Here is a 21,998-nt window from a genome sequence, read left to right as displayed (position 1 = left end):
ACCATCCCTGATTGATTATGTTTCAATGGTTGCTTTAAATGATCATTGCTTGTTGGAGGTTGTGATAAGCCATTGGTTTCCCTAGATACACTTAGTAGAGTCTTTCTGTCTGTAGTGATGCTGTTTTGTATTGTCAAAAAAAGAGAGGAGCTATTAGTGGAGAAAAAAAAAAGCTAAACGTGTTCCTTTGCTTCCCTTGCTCATCTGTTCTAACCACACCAGCAGTAGATAATCAATTAACAGCTGGATCATTTCCCAGCTTCTTTTCTCTGCATTGAAAGGTCATTATTAATAGAGAGAGAGAGAGAGAGAGAGAGAGAGAGAGAGTGTGTGTGTCTGTCTGTCTGTGTGTGTGTGTGTGTGTGTGTGTGTGTGTGTGTGTGTGTCATTCTGGTGCATATGCCACAATAGTACATTATTTGTGACAAAATGTTTGATTGGGAAATTTTGTCAAGGCAGGTTTGATATAAATTATTGCATGTCTAGTTATTTGAGAGTGACATGGCATGTCATGTTGAGAGATGAAATACACGATTATTAGCTGGTTTAAATAGCCTACAACATGTAACAAAGCAATGTAGAATAAAGAATATCTTTTGAGGATCCACAGAATCATTGGTGTGTGTATAAAGCTGACAGGATGACATGACCATAAATGCAGAGTAGGTGAAGATAATTATTTTATTGGATGATGTTTCAAAAGACTTTCAAGATGAATGGAAAGATCTGTAAGTACACATGCTAGTGTGTAGGAACAGTTTTGTCCCCAGAAGAGAGCTAAATCTGCCATCGAGGATATTTTATTTAGGGTCAGTATTTTGTAGTATTTTTAATTAGCTTTATATAAAATGATTGAAACCTATACTATGTACTCATTTATATTTAAAATGTGTGCGTGGTATATGTAACATGTTAAAGATACAGTAACCAAACAAGCAATTGTATTATACTTAGACTCCTTCTGTGGTCCTGGTGGGACTCTGCTGTTCGTTTCCTTAGCAACAGCACCTCACCCCATTCAGCTGAGACTCTCATTTGCCCAATTGGAGGCTGACTCTCAAGTGTGCTGGATTATTGATGAGATCCAAGATGGAGGTGTTCACATGATGCTGTGAGCAGCATAACAAGGCTAATAAAGTAAATTCAGTGTTTTATTCCTGCCATAGATTGTGAACTTGTGTTCACTTATATCTGAGAAATTACAATACATTCGAAACAAAGAGCTTTGCAGCTTTACCAGCATATTTCTTGTTCCTTCTTGTGACTCTGTATGTTTTGTTTTGAACAAGACCACAATGTGCATGGTCAAATTGCAGGTTTATAGTACTTTCTTTAGCATTACCCTGCGTATCTAATTTGCTGTTTAGCAAATTTGCATAGTAAAGTTGTTGTAAACTGCTAATATTACCGTTTTTTACACAAATTGGTTGTGTTAATTTCTCAGAGAACCCTTTAATTAAATGGTGAATCATTTATTATTTGCCTTGTTACAAAATTCATTCAGTGACCATATATTTTAACTCATGATATCGTTTCTCACTCACAGTCAATCAGAACTTTTATAAAAACATTTTTGCTCACTTTTACATGTTATATGTCAAAACAAAATATGTTCAACATCACTATTTATCAGTTTTTTGTTTTATTCAAAGATATTAAAATGGATAATTTGTGATTTACACTGGCATACTACAGTATTTGAAAAATCTAAGATAATGAAATGATCCAGTTATATTACTAGTATCCAGTGCTTTAAAGTAATTTTGTTATTAAGTGACCGTTTTTATTGGTGAGGATGTTTGCTACATGATGTATGAAGTGTTTATGTGGTTTCAGTGCACTTTGGTAGAAATAATATCTGCTGTCAAGCTGCATGTTGAAAAGGTGCATCAGTTTTGAGAACACAATGCACATAATCAAATTTTAAAACAAAATAAATATTTAAAATAATTCTACTTCCTTTACTCCTTTCACATAAAAGCAAACAGAGTTAATGTAAAGTCACTTTAGGTTGCATGACTCCTCTGACCTGCATTGATCTGCTGACATCATGCTCAGTACATAAAAGTAATAGCATGCCGTGACCCAGACTTCTCACATTGAACTTCAGCCAATGTTATTTCTCTGGTACTTTTGCCGCTAGACATTTCCATTTTGATTTAACGCTATGGTTCTGTCTGGGTTTGAAAAATGCCTGCAGTGCCCAAGTCATCATTAGTTAATGTCCTCTGTGGCATAAGGGCAGTGATGGCATGGTTGACTGCCAGGGTAGTGACCAGTCTGTCTTCCCTCAATCAAATAGATGTTAATACAAACCAGTCTTGATTCACCATAACAGCTTATTTTCAAGAGTAAATTTTTCTATGTATTCTAATGTTTTATAAAAGCATGTAGGAAATTGCTCTCCTTTTATTTAAAAGAAAAGTTCAATTTAAAGTTATGCTCAGTGTTGAATGCACAAATCCCTTGCCTAAATCCTGTTCAGTTTGGGTAAATTTGGTCGGAGCCAGATCTCTAACCAGAATCAGACACATGAGCCCAGGGGCTTAGGCCTGTTTTGTAGCCAATTAAACTCTCAGAAATGCCTTTGAGCAAGCACAAGATCACAAAATTCCCCTTACCAACAGCATAACCACATTTTGTGGAATACCATACTCTACAAATAAAAACACAAAATATTTTCCACAAAATTATTTATTGTGGACTGATTTACCTTCTTTTTAATTGTAGTTCCCTTTACATCAAACACCCCATAGTTGAGAAGATATATCGCACACAAACATCAGGAAAAAGCACAAGGTAATACTTTCACTTGAGACTATCCTCTAGATATGGGATTAGGAATGAAAAAAGGGAAAGATGCAAGTTCACAAGATTAATATATATAGTTCATACACAACTGCAGACATATTCTTACTAGCACCCGAAGGTCAGCGAGGAAAACCAGAGGGATTGTGAAGTTTTGAGAGAAAGTGAAGTGAAGTGTTACTGTGGGTCAGAGGAAAGAGAGTGATAGACTGAGTGTGTGTGTGTGTGTGTGTTGTATTTACTCTTGTAGATGTCTAGCGGATAAACAACAATGCATTTTGCTAAAGCACTTGGCTAGAAGAGTCTGTTAACCGTTGCTGCTGTTAGTATGGAATTAAGAAGTATCCAGTTCTGAACCGTGAGGTTTGAGATCATCGTCATATCAAGTTTATTGTCTTCTTGAGCTGTTGAAAAGGGTTGGGCCACAACGGCACCGTGTTCCCTGGTAATTTTTTGTTAATGTGTTGTTGGCTCTAAATATTGTGATAAAATGTTTCAAGCAGTTATGGCTTTGAAATATTTTAACAACCTGTGGCATCATCCTGTATCGTCATGTAGATATCATGCAATTTACTAGTTGAAACTGTAAAATTCGTATACAGTGGAAGCGTCATAGTAATTGATGATTGGAATTCAATTGACAGTCTTCAATGAGATGGTAAAATTTCCATGACTGTATGGTTGATTAAAAGTGACATTTAGATACAACAAACCTGATCCAAGTTCATGATTTTCCAATCATGAATTATTTCAGTCATATCCTTGCAGTGATTTGTTGGCAGTAAAGAGTGAGTTTCCCCTCTTAGTGAAAGAAAGCACAGAGAAATGTCAAGGATAATACATTACACATGCACATATCATCCGACCACTCACTCTGTCACTAAGCTATTTATAATTATAGTACAGTGCAATTTTATAAAAGATTCCTAAGCAAAGGAAAGATTTCAGTTTCTCAACTTTCAATGTACCACAACCTTGATGGCTCTTCTTGGAAACATTGACAAGCTAAGAAAATAAAAATTGTAGATGGATAAGATTTGGATGAACAGTGCATACAGAACAGCTCTCAATATTGAGTGAAATGTTCAGTTAAAAGGACAGTCAACTCCATTTGGAGTTAGAAAATAAAACAATAGTTATCAAACAAAAACCATTTTTGAACTGACACAACTTTGAAACGACAAGTTTCGCATGTTAGAGATCTCTTTTTATGATTACCTTCATAATTCAAAAAGCTAAATTTCCAATTATAAATTAAGTATTAAATAAGGCAAATAAATATTGCAACTCAATTACTCAGTTCATAGGATAAAAACATTAATATAAATAAAGTGTGCAAATAATAAGCAGTACAAATTAATGAGTAACAATTTTTGGAGTTCAAACATTTAATATTTTACCCTATTAAAAAAGGGTGGTGTGAAATTCATGTGATTTCAAGGCAAGCTAATGATGGCCAGTTTTAAAGAAATATTTCCTACCTGTAAAAATTAATATCTATTACAATGGTGACAATATAATTAATGAATTATTTCCAGGAGGAAGAGGTATAAGATGTATTATTTATAACATTAAGGTTTTTACATACGACTTATGGTATTTCCTGTTTTCTCAGGCATTTTTTCTCAGGGAGTCTTTTAAATTGGTTAGACCTTTATACTATTTTGCATTTAATCACAAAGGTAGCAAGCTTCACATTCATATTTTATGCAACTCAATGCGGCTGGAATATGATGCTAAATGTAGCTTTTGCATCCAATGATATTTGTAATTGTGGATAATACATACCATTTAATTGTCCTCATATTAAGTGCATCTTGTTTGTTGTACATTCAGTTTCACTTTCTAAGGCATTTAAACAATCCCTCGACCTTTGGTGTAAACATTATCATTTATGGAGTTAGTTTTCAGCGATCCATTGACCAGTTTATAATCTGTTTTTAAGTTAGTAAATTTGTAGTTTGTTGTCAGTTTTCTTGGAGATGCTCAATACAGTGTTCATCCACCGACTACTGTATGTATTTAGTCAGTTGTTTAGTTTGCTCTAAGTCGCTTATGCTGGGTGTTTGTGGAGGTCTTATATACAGCAAAAACTGCTCTTTGTGTGGTCAACAATGTCTAACCCAATATTTTCACAACCTGAGACCTCAAAGAGTACTAGATAATTCTACTGAGAAACATTTTTGCTGGTTCCTCTATTGAGTATATGGAAAGAGATCCTAAACATTTGCTTTTGTGAATGTGTGTAGTAAGTTTTCCTATTGTTTGCTCTCCAACATCCAACCTCTACCACATCTTGATCATGACAATCACAGCTCAATCTTACATGCAGGGAAAGACTCATCTTGCATGACCACAGTGCTGCTGCTTGCCAAAACCATGATGTTTAAGTCTTGCTGCTTCTCATGGGTTTCCTGGTACCACTCCCTCATAACTTCTGTATCATGGGTTGGAATCAGTGTGACCTAGAGGGGTAAGAATAACCATACCAATATCATATGCAACATTAATTTCAAGGAAAGTATCCATAATTGGAAGAATAATAGTACCTGCATATTATTTCCCCATTGGCTCTTTCCTTCCAACAGAGCATCCAGAACTGCCTTACTGGGCTCCTGTGCTGTTGGATCATTGCCACTGACTACAAAGTAGGAGGATCGGATCCGTTTAAAGAACTCAGCATCCACATTCTTGGCATTGCAGTGATTTGGTATGTAAACTAGGTCCATATACATTGGAGGACAGTTAGGTACTGACGTTCCACTGCTGTACTTGGTGCTTCCTTAACAACAATAAAAATATATACAAATGCTTTAAAAAAACAATAGACTATAGACACATAACCGTGTATTATGTAAGGTGTCATATTTTTAAATTGAAAGTATGAAAATTCTAGTATGAAACTAGAGTTACCTGAAGTGCTGCTTTTCACTCCCCTTGATGCAGAGGTATTAGTAGCATTTTTGGCATCTTTATCTTCTGTGGCCTTTTTTGGAGAAGATACTTTCAATTCTTTGATGGCACTTGTTTTTGACAAGCTCTTTGTTGCAGATGACTTGGTCTTGCTACTGATGTTCTTTTTTGGCTTCCCTTTTTCATCTTTTTGGGATGCCTCCTGAGCCTTAAGGACCTCAGGATCCACCATACAGGCATCAGGATGTGGAGGAGCAGGAGCAGGGTCTCTGGGCGTGGCTGGAGGTGGGTCTGCATGACGATAAGTGATAGTCCTATCTGTTGGTAGTGTTTCTGAGTCATCCTCAGAGTCAATATTTGCATCTGCAGTTATTGATGGGCACTCCTCTGTGCCAGGAGGAACATCAGAGTCCGTTTGAGAGGGCGCTGATTCACTTACAGAGGTTGGTGGAGTTTCTTCACACTGCTTGTTCTGCTGTTTCCCTTCAGGTGGTGGTGGTCCTCCTCCAGACTTAGCAAGTGGCTTTTCCTCCTCCACAGGATGTTCCTCATTCATGAAGTACTCAAGAGGACTGGGGTTTATAAAGGATGGAGAAAGCTCTGTTTTTGGATGTCTGTATTCACAGGAGGTCACCAAACACAAGTCCACATCTGCTCGTGACTGAGAAAGGATTGTTTTTGATGTATCTGGCCCTATGGACCCACCATCACAGATTTTAGTAGATTCTCCATATTGACAGCTGTAGGAATATGATGTGGAGCTGCTGGAAAACTTCTCTTGAGTTTCTGTCTGATTGAAAGAAGGAGACATTTTTGCTGGAGATAATATTTTGGGGCTAGGGGGGAGGTTTAAGTCTGTGAAGGCATTCGTCCCTAAGCCAAGTTTATGCTCTTCTGTCTTCTGAGAAAAACAAGATGACACTGTAGGGGATTGGGCCTTCGGAGGAGTCTTCACCAGATTTTGTGTGTCCTCTATTTTATCCATACCAGTCTCTTCGTACAATGAGCTGGGACTAGCTTTATCTTTATCTGTACCTTCATGTGAAGTACTTGGTCTCCCTAGAACAAGAGAAGAGTCAGGAGATAAAGGGGACTGATTGCGGGGTGACTGTTTTGGAGTAACAGACGCTGAGAAACGACCCGCATTTGGGGAAACTTCTCTTGGCTCCCCAATTTGGCAGGGTGTTGTAACTGATGGGGTGGACTGAGAGGCATCTGATGGGGAAGCAGAAGCAACCTGGGAACTATCAGACTCTTTGAAAAGCATTGCCTTCTCCCCAGCTTCCCCGGGTCTGCGCTGTTCTTTCATGAGACCAGCTCCATCCGAGGGGCTGTAATCAACTTCTGTCGGACCATTTTCAGTGGCTGTATGCTGCATTCCTCCAACAGATGGATGATCTGGTGACTGCTTGCTAAAATCCAATGTAAATGAGTGTTCTGGGGATTCTTGTCCACACTCAGCTGACAAAGACTGCTCAGAGGTTTTTGTTTCCTGTTGTGGCATTCTTAATTTGGCTGTTTTTGGAGAAACATCAGGGGAGATTGACATAGGCCGGGGACTGCCCTTAGATGGGGAGACTTCTGCTTCTTGCATTGTGGTTGGAGTCTGAACAACAGAGACAGAGAGAGAGTCATCCACTTCTGTGGAATGAGGGGAGCCCACTTCAGCATGAAGTGATGGGGAGACCTCATCTGTTGTAGGTTCTGGTAAAGAACTTGTTGCGAGTGATGCTGTTGATGCAGAGGCAATGTGAGAAAATGTGTCCTCTGCAACAACCTCATCAACCGGTGTGCCAGACTTATCCGATGTGGTCCCCTCAGATATGGACATTTTGCTGTCCTCTTTAAATGTTGTGAAAGGATTTGTATCAGACAGGCTCTCTGCTTTAGCCGGCAACAATGATGCAGCAGATATAATTGAAGAACTGTCATCAGTTGCTAACTTTTTATCATTATTGTCAGTCTGGCTTTGGGTCTTGTGGTCAAGCTCAAAATTGGTTGATAAATGTGCTTCATAACTTGGTGATTGCTTCTTTTCCATTTGTGACACAGGCACCGCTTCATCAATAGGACTAGCCTCTCTGGGAGAGTATTCCTTGTCACTTGTGATGTCAACAATAATAGGACCCTGGGGCTCAGACGGTATAGTGCCATCTTTCTCTTCCACTGGGGATTGGTAGTAAGGTGTGTGACCTGAGGACTGAGGAGATAAAGGGCCCTCTAAAGTTTTCTCATCTGGACTGTATGATTCCATTCCTTTTGACATCCCTGCTAGTGTGGTTCCCAGTTCAATCGGTGAAGATGCACCTGTATGAATATGGTCAATGTTCATGTTTTGGTCACCAGAAGGTGACCGGACAAAAGGCAAATTTGTAGTGGTACCAGTGAGCCTGTTTGAATCAAAAGAGAATGTGGTTTTGGTTAAAAACTCCTTGGCAGATTTGTCTTCCTCCAGTGAAGATGGAGGTGAAATGGTGGAAGCTGATGCATGATAGTCATGCCCTTCAGTGGCATCGCTCTTAGAGTGATCTAATTCAGGAAGATCTTTGAGAGGTGAGAGTTTATTTCGTTCAAAATCTGTAGCCATGCTGTACCTGACAAAATCTTGGGAGGGAGAATCACTTTCATCATTAGTTGTCTCGTCACTCAATACATCTCTTGGAGTTGACATTTCATCCATAGGTGTTGGAACACTTGAGATCTCAATTGTAGACTGAGTGTGTCCAGATGTTGTGTATTCTTCTGGAGGCTCATCTCGATTTTCATCATCAGAGGCGACCTCACTTTCTGAACCTGCTGGTAGAGTTTCATCATGAATGGAAACAGCAGGAGATAAAGGTGCAGAGAGCCTTGGTGGTGTGGTTACATCAAAACATTGTGGTTCTTCTGCACCATAATCGGACCCTTCCTTTGTTTCCTGCTCTCCTTGCTCTCCATCATCTTTTAATGTAGATATTGCTCTGTCCTGCTCATCCACTTCCTCTGTATCTCCCTTTTCTTCATAGTCCCCCATCTCAGATGACTCTTCCAACCCTGTTCCCTCATCTTCAAATTTATCACTGGTGCCATTGCTTTTTTGATTGGGCTCTAGCTCCCCTGGAGTACCACCACATTCCTCCTCAGCTTCTGTGGTTGCTATTCCTTCATCCAGTGACTCTGCTGCTTCTGGAGACTCTTTGCAAGGAGTTATTTCTTCATGCTTGATCATCTCTCCTTGATCAGAATCATCTATTTTGGTCTGAGATAGGATTTCTTCATCTTCAACAATCTCCTCTGCTTTCAGAGCCTCAAAGTCTTTAGTGAGGTCCTCTGGAGAAGACATCAATGATCTCTCTGCCTCAAGAACATCTGTTACACTGGCTTCAATGGCAGGTTCATCAGCAATAGCACCTGAAACAGAAGTTGCTGCCACTAATTCTCCTGCATCTTTTTTTGTGGGCTTAGCCTTAGCCTTCTCTTTGGATTTTGCAGGACTACCAGGAGCCTTTCCACGTGCTGCAACCTTTGGTTTAGGTGCAGGTTTTTTCACCTCAGGTATGCTAGGGGCATTCTTTTTCAAGCTACCAGCTTTCCTAAAATCTTTCTTAGGTTCTTTTTCATCTTTCTGCATTTCTTTCTTTTCATCCTTTCTGCTTTCCTTTAATAGGGAATCTTTCTTAATGTCCCGTCTTTTAATTTCTTTCTTCACTTCTTCTTTCTTTACTTTCTCTTCTTTTTTGGTCTTTTCTTCTTTCTTGGGTGTGGGTTTTTCAGCCTTTTTATCAGCCTCACTCTTTTCCACTGATTTCTTTGTTTCTTTCTTTATTATTTTTTGTTTAATGTCAGCTTTCTTTTTCTCTGGAGTGTCAATTTTGGGTGTTTGCTCAATCTTGCCTTTAATGTCCTTGTCTCCTGCTTTCACTTTTTTCACAAGTGCTTTTTCTTTCTTCTCTGTCTTTTGTGTTGGCTCCTGAGTTTCCACAGAGTCAGTTTTACTAAGGATTTTTAGTTTTTCAGGGGCTTCTTCTTTTGACTCTTTGTGGACATTTTTGCTTGGGGATGGTTTTGATGTGGACTTTAGGCTCTCTTTACTGTCTGTCTTATGTTTCATCTTTGCTTGTTTCAGTGTAGGGGCTAAGTTTGAATTAAGCTCTTTTTGTGTGATCACAGGATGTTTGAGGAAGTCTAAGTGTTTAAGTTTCTCTAGGCCTTCGAGAATATTATTCTGAGTGGAATTGCCTGGAAACAGAACACGGATGATTTTTTCTGATGGGTTAGCAGGATGCCACACAATCAGTGATGAGATGGAAGACAAATATGAGATTGGGAGCTCTGATTCTTTTCCATTTGGCAACAAGACAGGGGCTTTGTCTTTATCACTACCAGTCCATTCTTTCAGGAAGCATTGCAACTCCTTGCTGTTCTTAGCAGGGTTAAGAACATACATTTCAAGCTTTCCAACACCCATTTTCTGGAAAAGTGTAATTGGTTCTACTGTGTTCCCAATATTCCTATGCAGAGGTTCTGGTTTTAAAGACAGCTTGTTTAAGTACTGCATTGTGAGAGATGCCTCCCCAGCATTTCTTCTAATCCTGTAGTTAGGCTCAAGATTTTCCAGGTTCTGGGGCATGTTGACAAACATAACACCAATATCAGGTGAGATCATATTCTTTGTCCAGTCACTGTTAGCTGTGGATCCCTGTGACTGTTCCTCCTCGAGTTCAGCTATTTTTCGCTGCAGCATGCTATTAATACCAGGGAGGTTGTCATCTCCAATGTGTGTGAGGAGAATAGAATCTACTCTGTCCAGATGGCGTACCAGCTTCCAAAAACATGACTTTCTATCAGATCCACCGTTAATCAGCATGTTAAAGCCGTTAACTGCAAACAGTGCTGAATCACCTCGTCCACCAGGGAAAATATAGCAGCATGGTTTGGATAATTTTAGGAACCCTCCTGAAGTCGGGGGTTCCAGCATGTCAAACGGAGATGGGATTTCTACAGATTCTGACAGGTACTCTGTGAATTCAGAAAGACCTTCCATTTCTGGAAGGATGGTTGGGGAGTTTAACTTCATATGGATGAAGTCCTGCAAGTTGTGTTTGTCCAGGTTTGAATTTTTCCAGTCACCATGCTCAGGACAGAAAAGGGTTAAACTGGCTTTGTTGGCTGGATGTATGGTGCTAAGAAGTTCTCCAATCTGTGAGTAAAGTGAATTGAAACGTTTCACTAAATAAGACAGCTTCCTTGAATTTAATGTTAAACTGTAATATGCATGCAAAATTTTAGCATCTGTTGACTGTTTGAGAATATTTTCTCCAATGCAGTCACAAAACTGGTAAATACAGCAAACCAAAGCAAAAGCTAACAATCACTCACCTCTTGATCTGTAAAAATATCAATGAAATTGGAGAGAGAAAAGGAGCCTGATTGGAGAATCAGCTCGCCTGTATTTTCAAAACACTGTCCTGCTAAGACAAGCAGCTTATGGTGGGCTGTGTCTGAGACCATAAGACGTACCTAGGTATAAACAAAGTTATATATATATATTATATTATACTATATATATAAATATTATAATATTAATTTAACATTGACATGGTTTGGATTAATCATGGCTTGCATTTGATGCAACAAAAACAACATGTGAAGGTTATCCTTAATTATTTAAATGCCTTATCTGCCAAAAACTGTTACCTTAATCAACTGAGAGTTTGCACTGTAAAATGTCATATCATGCTATAAAAAACCCACCTAACAGAAGTAAACTTGTTGCTATAACCTCATCTAAACTTTTTTTGTTGTTGCAATTTTGTGTGACAAATACAAATTGTATTACTTTGGCTTTTGGCTTTCTGTGTTTTTTACTCTCTCTTTCTTGTTCTCTGTCCAGGCCAGCATTTTCCAGTTTGCTGCCATTGACTGTTCTGGGCGGTCTGCCAGGGTCAGACCTGCAGTGCTTTACCATATTATTAATGCAGAGTCAAACTGCAGTCACAGTGTGCAAGCAAGCCTTTGTGTGTATGACCGTGTTGTGCATTTATGAGTTTGCCTGCAACTGTGACACACCCATTACATACGGAACCATGACGTTCTTGTCCTATAGGATACTAGCTCTGTGTTTATTCTTATCCCCAATAAGGTATTTGTTTCTATGTGATCCAGACACCTAAAACAGTTTTAAAATATGTTTTAGTGGCAGACATAGATATATTTATAGAAATATAGAGAAACAGAGAGAGTGGGTTTACCTCAGTGCTAACAGCTTCATCTGAAGGGTTGATGAGCACTACGGTCTCCAACACATTACTTTTGTGGTGTAGAATCTTTTGTCCTGAAAATATAATTACATGCTATTACTGTGATGTACACACAATGCACATGAGGATCTTGAAAATGTTTTGGTTTGTATTATTAACTGAATTAAATTATACATATGTATTTTAAGGATTGTCTTCACCGAAAATAGCTTCTCAAGACCAGGACTCCAGAACAACACAAATGCTGCTGCTGCTTAAGGAACCTCAAAGACAAGCCAAAAACTAGCTTTGGTGAGTTTATTTGGTCTGTAATTTTACTGAAGATCATTTCCTTTTCTTTTCACTACCATTCCTTCAGCCCATTTTTTATGTATATATGCCTTATTGAGTTTAATTTGTAGTCAAAATGGTTATGGTCTGGGATTTTTTTTGTGTGACATCTGTTTCACTTAATTGCCTTGTGTGTACTCATGCAAATACTCTCCTCTTCGCTCCCTCCTTTCTCTATAAATGCTCTATTGACAGATATCTAATTAACCTCTGCCCCTCCTCCAGCAACTTGTCATCCTTTCTCTTTCAATCACCACATAGGTGGAACACGAAAAAAACTTCTAGTATTCCTCTGTGGTAAGCGTGTTCCTATTTTTTTGGCTAACTGGCCATTTTCTGTGTACTTTCTGTCCATACATGTCCTCTGACAGTGTGACTAAACTGACAATATAATATGCCTCTGATTGTTCAGCATCTTATTTTTGCCCATCCCCTGTCCAAATGGCTCATTATAAATTCAGGTGAGAATTCTCCAGTCTCTGTCTGGGTGAATCAATCCTATTATAAATCCATCAAGCTGTCCAGAAGCGGTGAAGCTGTAAGATTGCAGGAAACAGTCAACTCTGTCACTGTCAGTAGAGTGTTTGCTATTACTGCAGAGGTCTATGAGCCCCTTCTGTAACATTCACTCATGCAGCAATTGTTGTTCATAGTCTCATAATCCCACCTCTGAAGTTGTTTGTATAGGGTCAGTGACCATGCGCTCCATAAGTGCTGAAAATTGCTTGAAGAATAAGGCCTTAGCTATCCAAAATTTCAAGGTCTAAATCTAAAACACAAGAGGGCACACACAATTTTCCCATTTGCACATAACAGTGCATACTAATTGCTCCCTAACACATGCTCCCTTCATTTAGAAATATCCAGATTGATTAAGACATACAGTATGAAGTATGTTTGTGTCTGTCTGTATGTGTGTGAGCATAAATCCAGGTTTACTCTCTCATGCAGTCTAGGTAATTACAGTATGTTTCCCACCTGCTGAGTTATTATTAACACTCTGAATTTGTTCCATATCCCCTCATCTAAACATATTCACTGTGTACCCCATCTATTTCTTCTCCCCTGTATTTTTTGCTTTTTCCACTGCTCTCCACAAAACATTTCTGTAACCTATTTAAGAAATAACTAGCATTACATAGACTGACTTCAACTCTCAACAGACAATATGTTTAATACTATTTCAGAGAAATAAAGCAGACCAACCTAAGGGTAGTGATTAATTAGTGTTAAATATGTTTCTTATTAAATGTAAGTGCATCTTCCCCCTAGAACACACATTTTTTAAGAAAGTATACAGCATGTCTGAGACTCCAGACACCAAAATGGGCCACTCTCTCTTTGATCATTAGAAATGGGAGTGGGAGTTCCTTTGGGAGAACATGCTTTATCAAGATCAGTTGGAGGATGAGAGGGAGGAGCTATGGGATGGAAGAATGAATTAAATGGAATGCATCTGATTTAGCTGAAATCGACACCTGCATAGCAAGGGGAGCGTACTTGATGTACTTCATTTCTTCTCTATATGTGTGTTCTGAGGTGCTGCCGTCATCTCACTGCAGTACTCTCTGCTCTAGTTTAGCTGAAGATATTCTTCAGAGCATAGACATCTGAGTTTTGGTAATGAATGATTCTCTTCTAACCATTTCTTTTCTCCTTGTTCCTCTAAATCTGGGCAGGTCCGTTAACACAGTTGATGTGACAGTAACCTGACATGAATGCTTTTCCTGCTGCCCAGCACACACCCAGACTCACGCAAGCAGAAAAGCGGCATCATTACAGGGCCAACCTCACACCAGGGGGAAGACCATTTATGTGAAAAACAGCTGCTGACGGGAACTCCAAAGGGATGAAGAGAAAAAAAAAAGTGATTAGAATCAGTGGCGCAAACTAAAGTTCGGACAAATTATATTACGGTCGATAGCAGAGTTTTCCTTTGCCCTTGGAAAATGAAACCGCTGCCACTGACTATTATCCACATGGGTGAGTATAATGGGGCTTTTATGATGAATTCCTCACCATACCTGACACACAAGTTTTTAATACTAGGAGAAGATCCACCAACATGTTCTTTCCGTCAAAACTCTTTATCATTAAAGAATGTTTTATTAGATTGTGCTGAGTTTTTCCTCACCATGAAAATAGCCACAGAAGCTAACATGGTGTTAACCAACAAACATCTTCGCCATAGCTTAATTTTCCAAATGTGACATTTAAATGTTTTCCTCTGTTTTACAGTGAATACAGTTGAAACATCCTACAAAATATCTTCTTCTTTTGTTCTATCCCTACAGTATACACAGGTTCAGAACCGCAAGGGTGTAAATTAATGAATTAAAATTTTGGGGTCAAATATCATTCGGTGTCAAATAGTGTTGTTGTAAGCGATTTTTTGGGAAATATCACATATATAATGTCTCTCCACCACCTTACAGATATCACTGAAAAGTGACATGAAGAATCGAATATGTCTCTGTGACACCGTCTGTACCACCCTTTTTTACCACAGCAAAAAAAAAAAAAAAAGAGAGAGAGAGAGATTGAGGTTGAAATTAGAAAAATGGCAGAAGTCAGCAAACCGTCTGAAATTGCTTGTGACATCCCTTTTTACCACAGCAAAAAAATAAATGTTTTTTTTTGTTGTTGTTTTTGAGAGAGTGAGGTTGAAATTTAAAAAATGGCAGAAGTCAGCAAAATGTCTGAAATTGCTTGTAAACAGCACCTTTAAATAATCATATGTTGTAGATATAACTACAAACTTGCAACTCTTAGTAAGCTAAAGCAGGCATATCTGATTGTCACCTAGAAGCTGGGCTATTTCCATTCCAGTTTGATTCTGGGTGTAGATGTGTCAGCTGCAGTATTGTTTGACTTACACTAGCTTTGCGTTGCCACACTCACCCAACCCCATCCTCACCCCTCTTGTCCTGATCTCACCTCACACTGTCTCTGATACTAATACAGACTGAACACCCTTTGGGCATGCAGCCTCATTTAATGACACTCACCACAACGCACAAACAAAGCAAGCATCCATACAAATGCAATGTCATGAACATGAACCTGACTTTCTCCCTCACTTTGTCCTGTCCTTTCAATGCCAAAATGGGAGTTTGAAAAAAGGCACAGAGGAGCTCATTCAAACACACATTCAAATACTTAGAAATATCAGTAACATTTATTCCAGTTCTTCTTATAACATTCAGTCTCAAAGTCTGAACAAAAATCCCTAAAATGGCAAAATGGCACGTTGCGCAAAAAGCTTCATGAGATGCATATTCATCACCTTTAGCCCCTACATCAAAGCAAAGCATATTAGACATAATTTCAGGCTCAGTTTAAAGACTTGTGTATTACCAGAGTATTCTAATCATGACATAAAACATGCTATGTGCCTTTATTTGTACTCTACTTAGAACTAGTGTTCTTATACTCACAGCACATTTAGAATTGTTAACAATGGCAGGCTCATATGCAAAAACAGAAATTCTTTTGTAAATCAATCTGGATAAAAGCATTTGCCAAAGGCCTCGTATGTAAAATAGAAGCAAACTATTGAGAAGCAAAATGATCAAATCAAACTATCAAATTATTAATCAAACAAAGAGTTTCATATTATGTAATTGTATCAAAATCTATAATTTTGCCGGATAGCAATATCACCACATTTTATTTTTACATTTGTTTTCCACAAAAAAGGAAAGCTATACAGGTCTGGAACAACATGAGGATGAGTAAATGACATGTAATTATTGAATGGACTAGTTGTTAAAGGAAAACTATTTGAATGAAGTAGTATCATATTTTAACATGGCATTATAATGTATATATTGTCAGTTCATCTCATACTTTTAATATTAATAATATCACAATGATCAGGCATCATGTAAATGCACGGTAAAGTGCAATCATTTGTTAAGTGCTTATTGATTACATTACAGAAGCTGATTCATTACTATTGATTACTGCACTGGCTGATGCTGAGCGAATCTGCTGGACTATGATAACTGATCTAATATTAAACTTCCAGGCACATTTCCATGCTTCCGTCTCGACTCAAAGCAGTGAAAAAGTCAAAGGCAAGGTCCTGAAGTATCTCAGAAGCAAAGGGATCCTCCACACTCCTTTTATCTTCTGAGCCTCACAGACACAATATTGCCTGTCTTATAATTCTTTTTCAAGCATTCTTTCAAGTACTGAAATCTCTTTTCCGAGTTTCACACTGTGATTTATCTCCTCTTAGTGATTCTGGCAGGGGTTCCACGTATTTCAAAGGCATTTGGTTGGTATTTTGTACAAAGGAGTTAATCTAATATAGATACATTTTCTATTTTTTTATGTGAATAAATGTGAACAACCATGTGTTTTTTATTATGTTTCTCATTTATGCACTGCTTAAGATTTAAAGCATCTGCTAAATAAATGCATAATGTGAGTCTCAAATCTCCTGTACTCTCCACAGGTCTCAGACATTCAATGATTTATATTTCACCCTCCTCCATGCTGAATAGTAATAACCCACATTCTCCCCTGCCCCCATTTATCTGTCTTACCCTCCTACAAAACCCCTGTAGGACAGTTCTACAGATAATTATCCTACAACTCTCTTTTACTCTGTGCTGAGTATTAAAAATTAATTTAAAATGCTTTCAAAGTAACAAGAAGTGTTATAAAATTGGAATTGCTCTGAAAGTGGGTGGTGGGATAAAGCAATTATCCACTATGTATTTGTCTGTGGTGGACAGGTAATGGCTTTGCATTTAAAAGGCCAAAAAGCGGCATAATGCAAATTCCTCTGTTCATTTTCTATTAAGCTTCATATAAAGCCACCCATTGAGCAATAAATCTGATTATGGAAATGAACCAACACCTACATGTCATGTTTATCCTTAAGGGGGGGATTTGTAGCCAATGATATATTCTTGTTTTGTCCTCTTCCGACAGTCATTCAGATGTGTAAATAAGAATTCCAGAATTAATTCTGATGATCTCAACAAAGTAATGTGCTTTGCTATTAAGCTATGGTTTGTGTGTGTGTGTGTGTGTGTGTGTGTGTTCAAGCTAACACAGATTACATTTCAATCATTCAAGGTCAGTGTTGGCTCATCATTTGCTTACATTAGCAGACTCACTGGCTCTCTGGAAGAGATATTTCCATTATGGTTAAGCGCCTATAATTTCCTGCTATTTTGTGAGAGAAAAAAAATATCTATATTACTGTTGGGGTCTGACTGCATTTGAAGCCCCTATGTATGACTGTGTGTGCATGCTTTAGTTCAAAAGCAGACAAAACCATTGTCATTAATTTTTCAGCTAATTATCTCACATTTAGCTTTCATCCCTTGCAGCAATTCAGCATGAGAGGAAAAAAAGTAGAGAAAACAAAAGATACAGAGGCAGACAGTCAGGGAGGACAGACAAGGGGACACCAGGGACAGGGTTTGATCCAGACAGAGCTCCAGGCACACCGTCTAAACCCACCTCTTTTATCTCCATCAAAAGAATCCATCAAGAACTTGCCCAAAAAAAAAATCAGTGTAAAAAAATATTACTCTAAATATAGAAGAGCATTATAGATATAGCAAAAAGAAATAGGGAAGCAAATAAAGTTCTGAACATTGTGGTCATCTACAACGTTTGTATGCTAAGCGCTAATATAAAGATAAACTGATGAGAATCAATTTTACATGAGGTTATGTAACATTCGTGATGTCATGGGGAAGTTCAGAAGAGTCACAGAGCAAAGCATGGTGGAAGGAATGTAATGCAGGGACTGAACCACTTGTGTGACTGTTGCATCATTCATTGATCTCATTGATACAACTAATTTAACTGGCAGTAAATTTATGTCACTGGAACACTACCTATCTATATTTCTAGACAGATTTTTTGAGGCAGATTCTCTATGACAAATTCATCTCGGTGTGAAGCTGTTTTAGTGACCTTGTGACATGGGAGATTTTGCCAAGTCATGGTAATGCTAATGTTTTCTTTTATTGTGAAAAGGGGGAAAAAATAGTTATTATTAATAATGACATTATAATTAATCGCTACACAATACTTGCTCTTTAGCACTACTGAGCTTTTGGGGTCACTAGCGTTTTAAATATTTAATATTAAGTTATCATAAATTGCTTCATAAGAGTTTTGAGCTGGCTATAAGGATATGAAGTGAGCAGATCATGTTCAGCCTACCTCTCACATCGGCTGAAAACCTGGCAGAGTGTCGAGAAACAAAAAGCTTCAGCTCCTGGTCCAAGTTACAATCTATCAGATTTGTGTCCCATGACCGAATTCCTGCAAGTCAGAGGAAAAAGGGTAAAAAATATGAAATGTGTTGTACTTTTTATCAATCATGAAGAGAACAGTTCTTTATGCATTGACAATACAGGCAACAAAAACTACCTCATTTAAAATGTTTGTTTATGAGTATGAAGTATGTAGCAGTATGCCAGGGAAAGATCTGAAACTCAGTTGGGCGAAATATTACTTAACTTTACATTGGATCAGTAATCAAATAATCAGATTGGGTTTCAGATCTTTCCTGCATATTGAACTGAAGCACAATATCTCTCAAATTCACATAACTAAATGCCTGGATCTGTTGGGATACACGCCAAAGCCAATCAATGTATGGAAATATCTATGAAGTGAACCTTCATGGACCTTCGGAGATCCAACATCTCTAGATCAGATATACTTCAAAAATGAGCTGCCTCTAAATGGTAAAAGGTTAAGAAGGCTGTTCACACTGTTTATCACAAACATTTGTTTTTATGATGGCATACTTGTTTCCTTCATGGAATCACAGAAGAATATTACCCCTATATTTCTACTACCACACATGCACAACCGCAACTCATATGCCTTCAAGGAAAGTATAGTAGCCTAACATACTGCTATTACTGGAGAATTTATGGTTAGAAGAATGGTTAGAATTTAGCAGATGCCAAACCTCATTTACTCACAAGTTCCACAAAACAAGAGCACAACAAGCCAGATGTAATTTTTTTGTGATTCATTCAATACAAAAGTAAATGTGTTTTGTTTATCACAATACAAAAACAGCAGTGAATCTTCCAGTAAAGGGAATCTAACAACTAAACCTGAGAAATATATATTTTTTTTTCATCTTTAAAGCAGAGGCCTTATCAAAGTGATGCTAATGCCTCCTGATAGAGCAGATGAAGAGTGATAATTATCTGTTCTTCTTTTTTTCTTCCACACCATCACTCACAGGGATCTAAAGACCTATCCGATCACAACTAAAACCATACTGAAAAAATGTGTTGGTTTAACTTAAAAAAGCAAGTAACCTGATTGCCATCAAATTTTTAGTTCATTAAAATAAAAAAATTTGAGGTAATACAATGGAGATTGGTTTAATCAACAGAAACTCAAAATATAATGTTATCTAAACCACGTGAATTATATAAGTTGATTTGACAAAATAAAAATAAATGTTCGGTCTGAACGATTCACTGAACAGGACTGAATCGGCCAGAAAGGGGTTCTAAAGTCAACAACATTAGCCTACTCACTGAAATGAGAACTCTATTTTGGAAATAATGAATTCATCAATCATTAATAATGAAAATTACATTTAGATTCTTAATGATTTATGTTGCCTATGAGTTGATGGCTGGGACAGGGACACATAAAATGACAATAAACACACCTATAAATAAAACAAACAAGCCTATGTGTCTACATATTGCTTTATTGGAACATTTGGATGCTGGACCACGTGACGACGTAGTTACGTCTTGACGCAATGAATAGCCGAATCTTGTTATTTGAATGAACATATGAAAAGGACAGGTAGGCTACGCCGCGTGTCCCATCACTAACTGAAACGCCCTTTTGGCATGAACGTGGGGCCCTTCTGACTTTCCGTAGGGACTGCAGTGCGGACCGCGCCACGCCTACAAGCCGGTGATTAGAAAAGAGCGAGTGAATGGAAGAGGATGTAAATAAATCAGGATGCGCAGCAACAATGTCTCTCTGGTCAAGTGGGCAGAAGTTATGCTTTTGCCACACTTGCTATGAAGCAGGGCCTACAGCTAGCAATTTAATATGATTCTCTTTCTAATGCATTTAATTGAGTGTTAAACTGAATAAATCATTTACTAAAATCTCTCTCGTGCATGGTTATTTAGCGTGATTCCCAAATGAGTCGCAAACAGGACAAGGATATAGTAAGAAAAAACGGATATTAGGAAACAAAGAACTGGCGCGCGCCACAGATCACATCCACGCAGATGCACGGTGATGGTGCACATCCTCCTGACTGCAGACCCTCCACCCCGGCGAAACAAACGACAAGTCTTATTGATCGACGCGCTATAGATATACAAGCTAACTCATCCTAGCCCACAACAGAAGTCAGACACTGAAGTTCATCAAATGGCCAAAAACAACACATCTGGATCATCGGATAGAGCTCCACATCCTGCGAAAACAGTCATGGTGCTGATGATGTCTTTGGGAAATTGGGTGGCGCGATGCGATGGCTTTGATAAGACATGCAGTGCGCTCGCCAGTTACTAACAGGGAGGGGCTGCGATACAGTTTCCATCTACATAGTCACACAACAAAGAAATCCAATAACAATGCATGGAAAGTTTCGTGCAGTCAGCAAAAAATGTATGTCTAAGATTCACCCATTCAACCCCAAAGTGAGTTCAAGGTTAGTCTACAGCACTTGAAAAGGCAACTGCATAAGATACACAACGTAAGTCCAAACATCATCTAAATAGATTCATGGCATAAATAGCAGAGGCACTGCACATTATTCGTTCATTATTCTTGTCAGCTGAGCTACCTTTCTCAATGTCCGCAATGGCACACTTCAGATGCTCGTCAGTGACCAGCTCCCCAGTGACCACCAGCAGGTAATATTTGCCCTCGTCGAAGTGATGTGTCGAGGCCGTGGGCGATGCCGTGCTACTGACACCTCCGAAGGGTGCTGGAGTATCTACAGGTTCAACTAGCGTCGCCATTCTGTCAGACACTCACACACTCACTCACTCACTCTCTCTCTCTCTCTCTCTCTGTGTGTCTGTCCAGCCGGTAACCTGAAGTGAGCTGCTATCTGGAGCCGTGCAGCGGGCGCAGAAGGAGTGGCCCAGGCTTTTATATCCTCAGACTCTGTGTCATAGTGATGAGGAATCGCCGCTGCCTCTCCTCTCATCCAGCTGATGTCATGCAGCAAATCATAAAACAGCGCGAGACCGATTGGAACCTCGAAAAGCCTTACATAATTAAAGGATTAAACTTTGGATGAACTTGTTGACATGTGGATTGGGCATCAATATCAATAAAATTGTACTCTTGAACGATTGCTGTACTTTTTTTAATAAAAGGTGTAGCTGACATCTTTATTATTTCATTTATTAATTTTTTTATGTTACAGTTGATAATATTGGATATACAAAACGGATATAAAAATCCAATGATTGCATATAAAAATCTTCCTGAAATAGTTTTGCTTTTTCGTTCTGCAAACTATAATGAAATTGCATACCAATGAAATTATTATTGGAAACTGAATAATTTTAAACAAGCCATAACCGAAATCAGTGAGTCTACTGTCACTAAAGCGTCTCAATAACATAACCCAATGATTTCATTAATATTTATTAGCCTACATTTTGAATAAACAATAGAGAAGTATTGTTGCATTTATGAGTTCCCATTCTCGGCTTA

General features: G+C 38.3%; 1 protein-coding gene across 1 annotated transcript; it reads right to left on the bottom strand.

Annotated features, from left to right (window-relative positions):
• Positions 1-4,183: 4,183 nt before the first annotated feature.
• On the bottom strand, positions 4,184-21,517 carry map1b (microtubule-associated protein 1B). The gene is made up of 7 exons (XM_084414675.1): positions 21,115-21,517; positions 18,486-18,587; positions 11,952-12,034; positions 11,080-11,220; positions 5,722-10,900; positions 5,358-5,590; positions 4,184-5,273 (listed from the first exon to the last, which is right to left on the bottom strand). The coding sequence occupies exons 1-7, from the start codon at positions 21,290-21,292 to the stop codon at positions 5,118-5,120; spliced, it is 6,072 nt and encodes a 2,023-aa protein (XP_084270801.1). The 5' UTR covers positions 21,293-21,517; the 3' UTR covers positions 4,184-5,117.
• Between the last annotated feature and the right edge of the window lie 481 nt (positions 21,518-21,998).

Source organism: Rutilus rutilus (assembly GCF_951802725.1).
Source record: "Rutilus rutilus genome assembly, chromosome: 7".
Classification (NCBI taxonomy): Eukaryota; Metazoa; Chordata; class Actinopteri; order Cypriniformes; family Leuciscidae; genus Rutilus; species Rutilus rutilus.
Note: the sequence above shows the minus strand (reverse complement) of the source record. Positions and strands in the feature narration are given on the sequence as shown.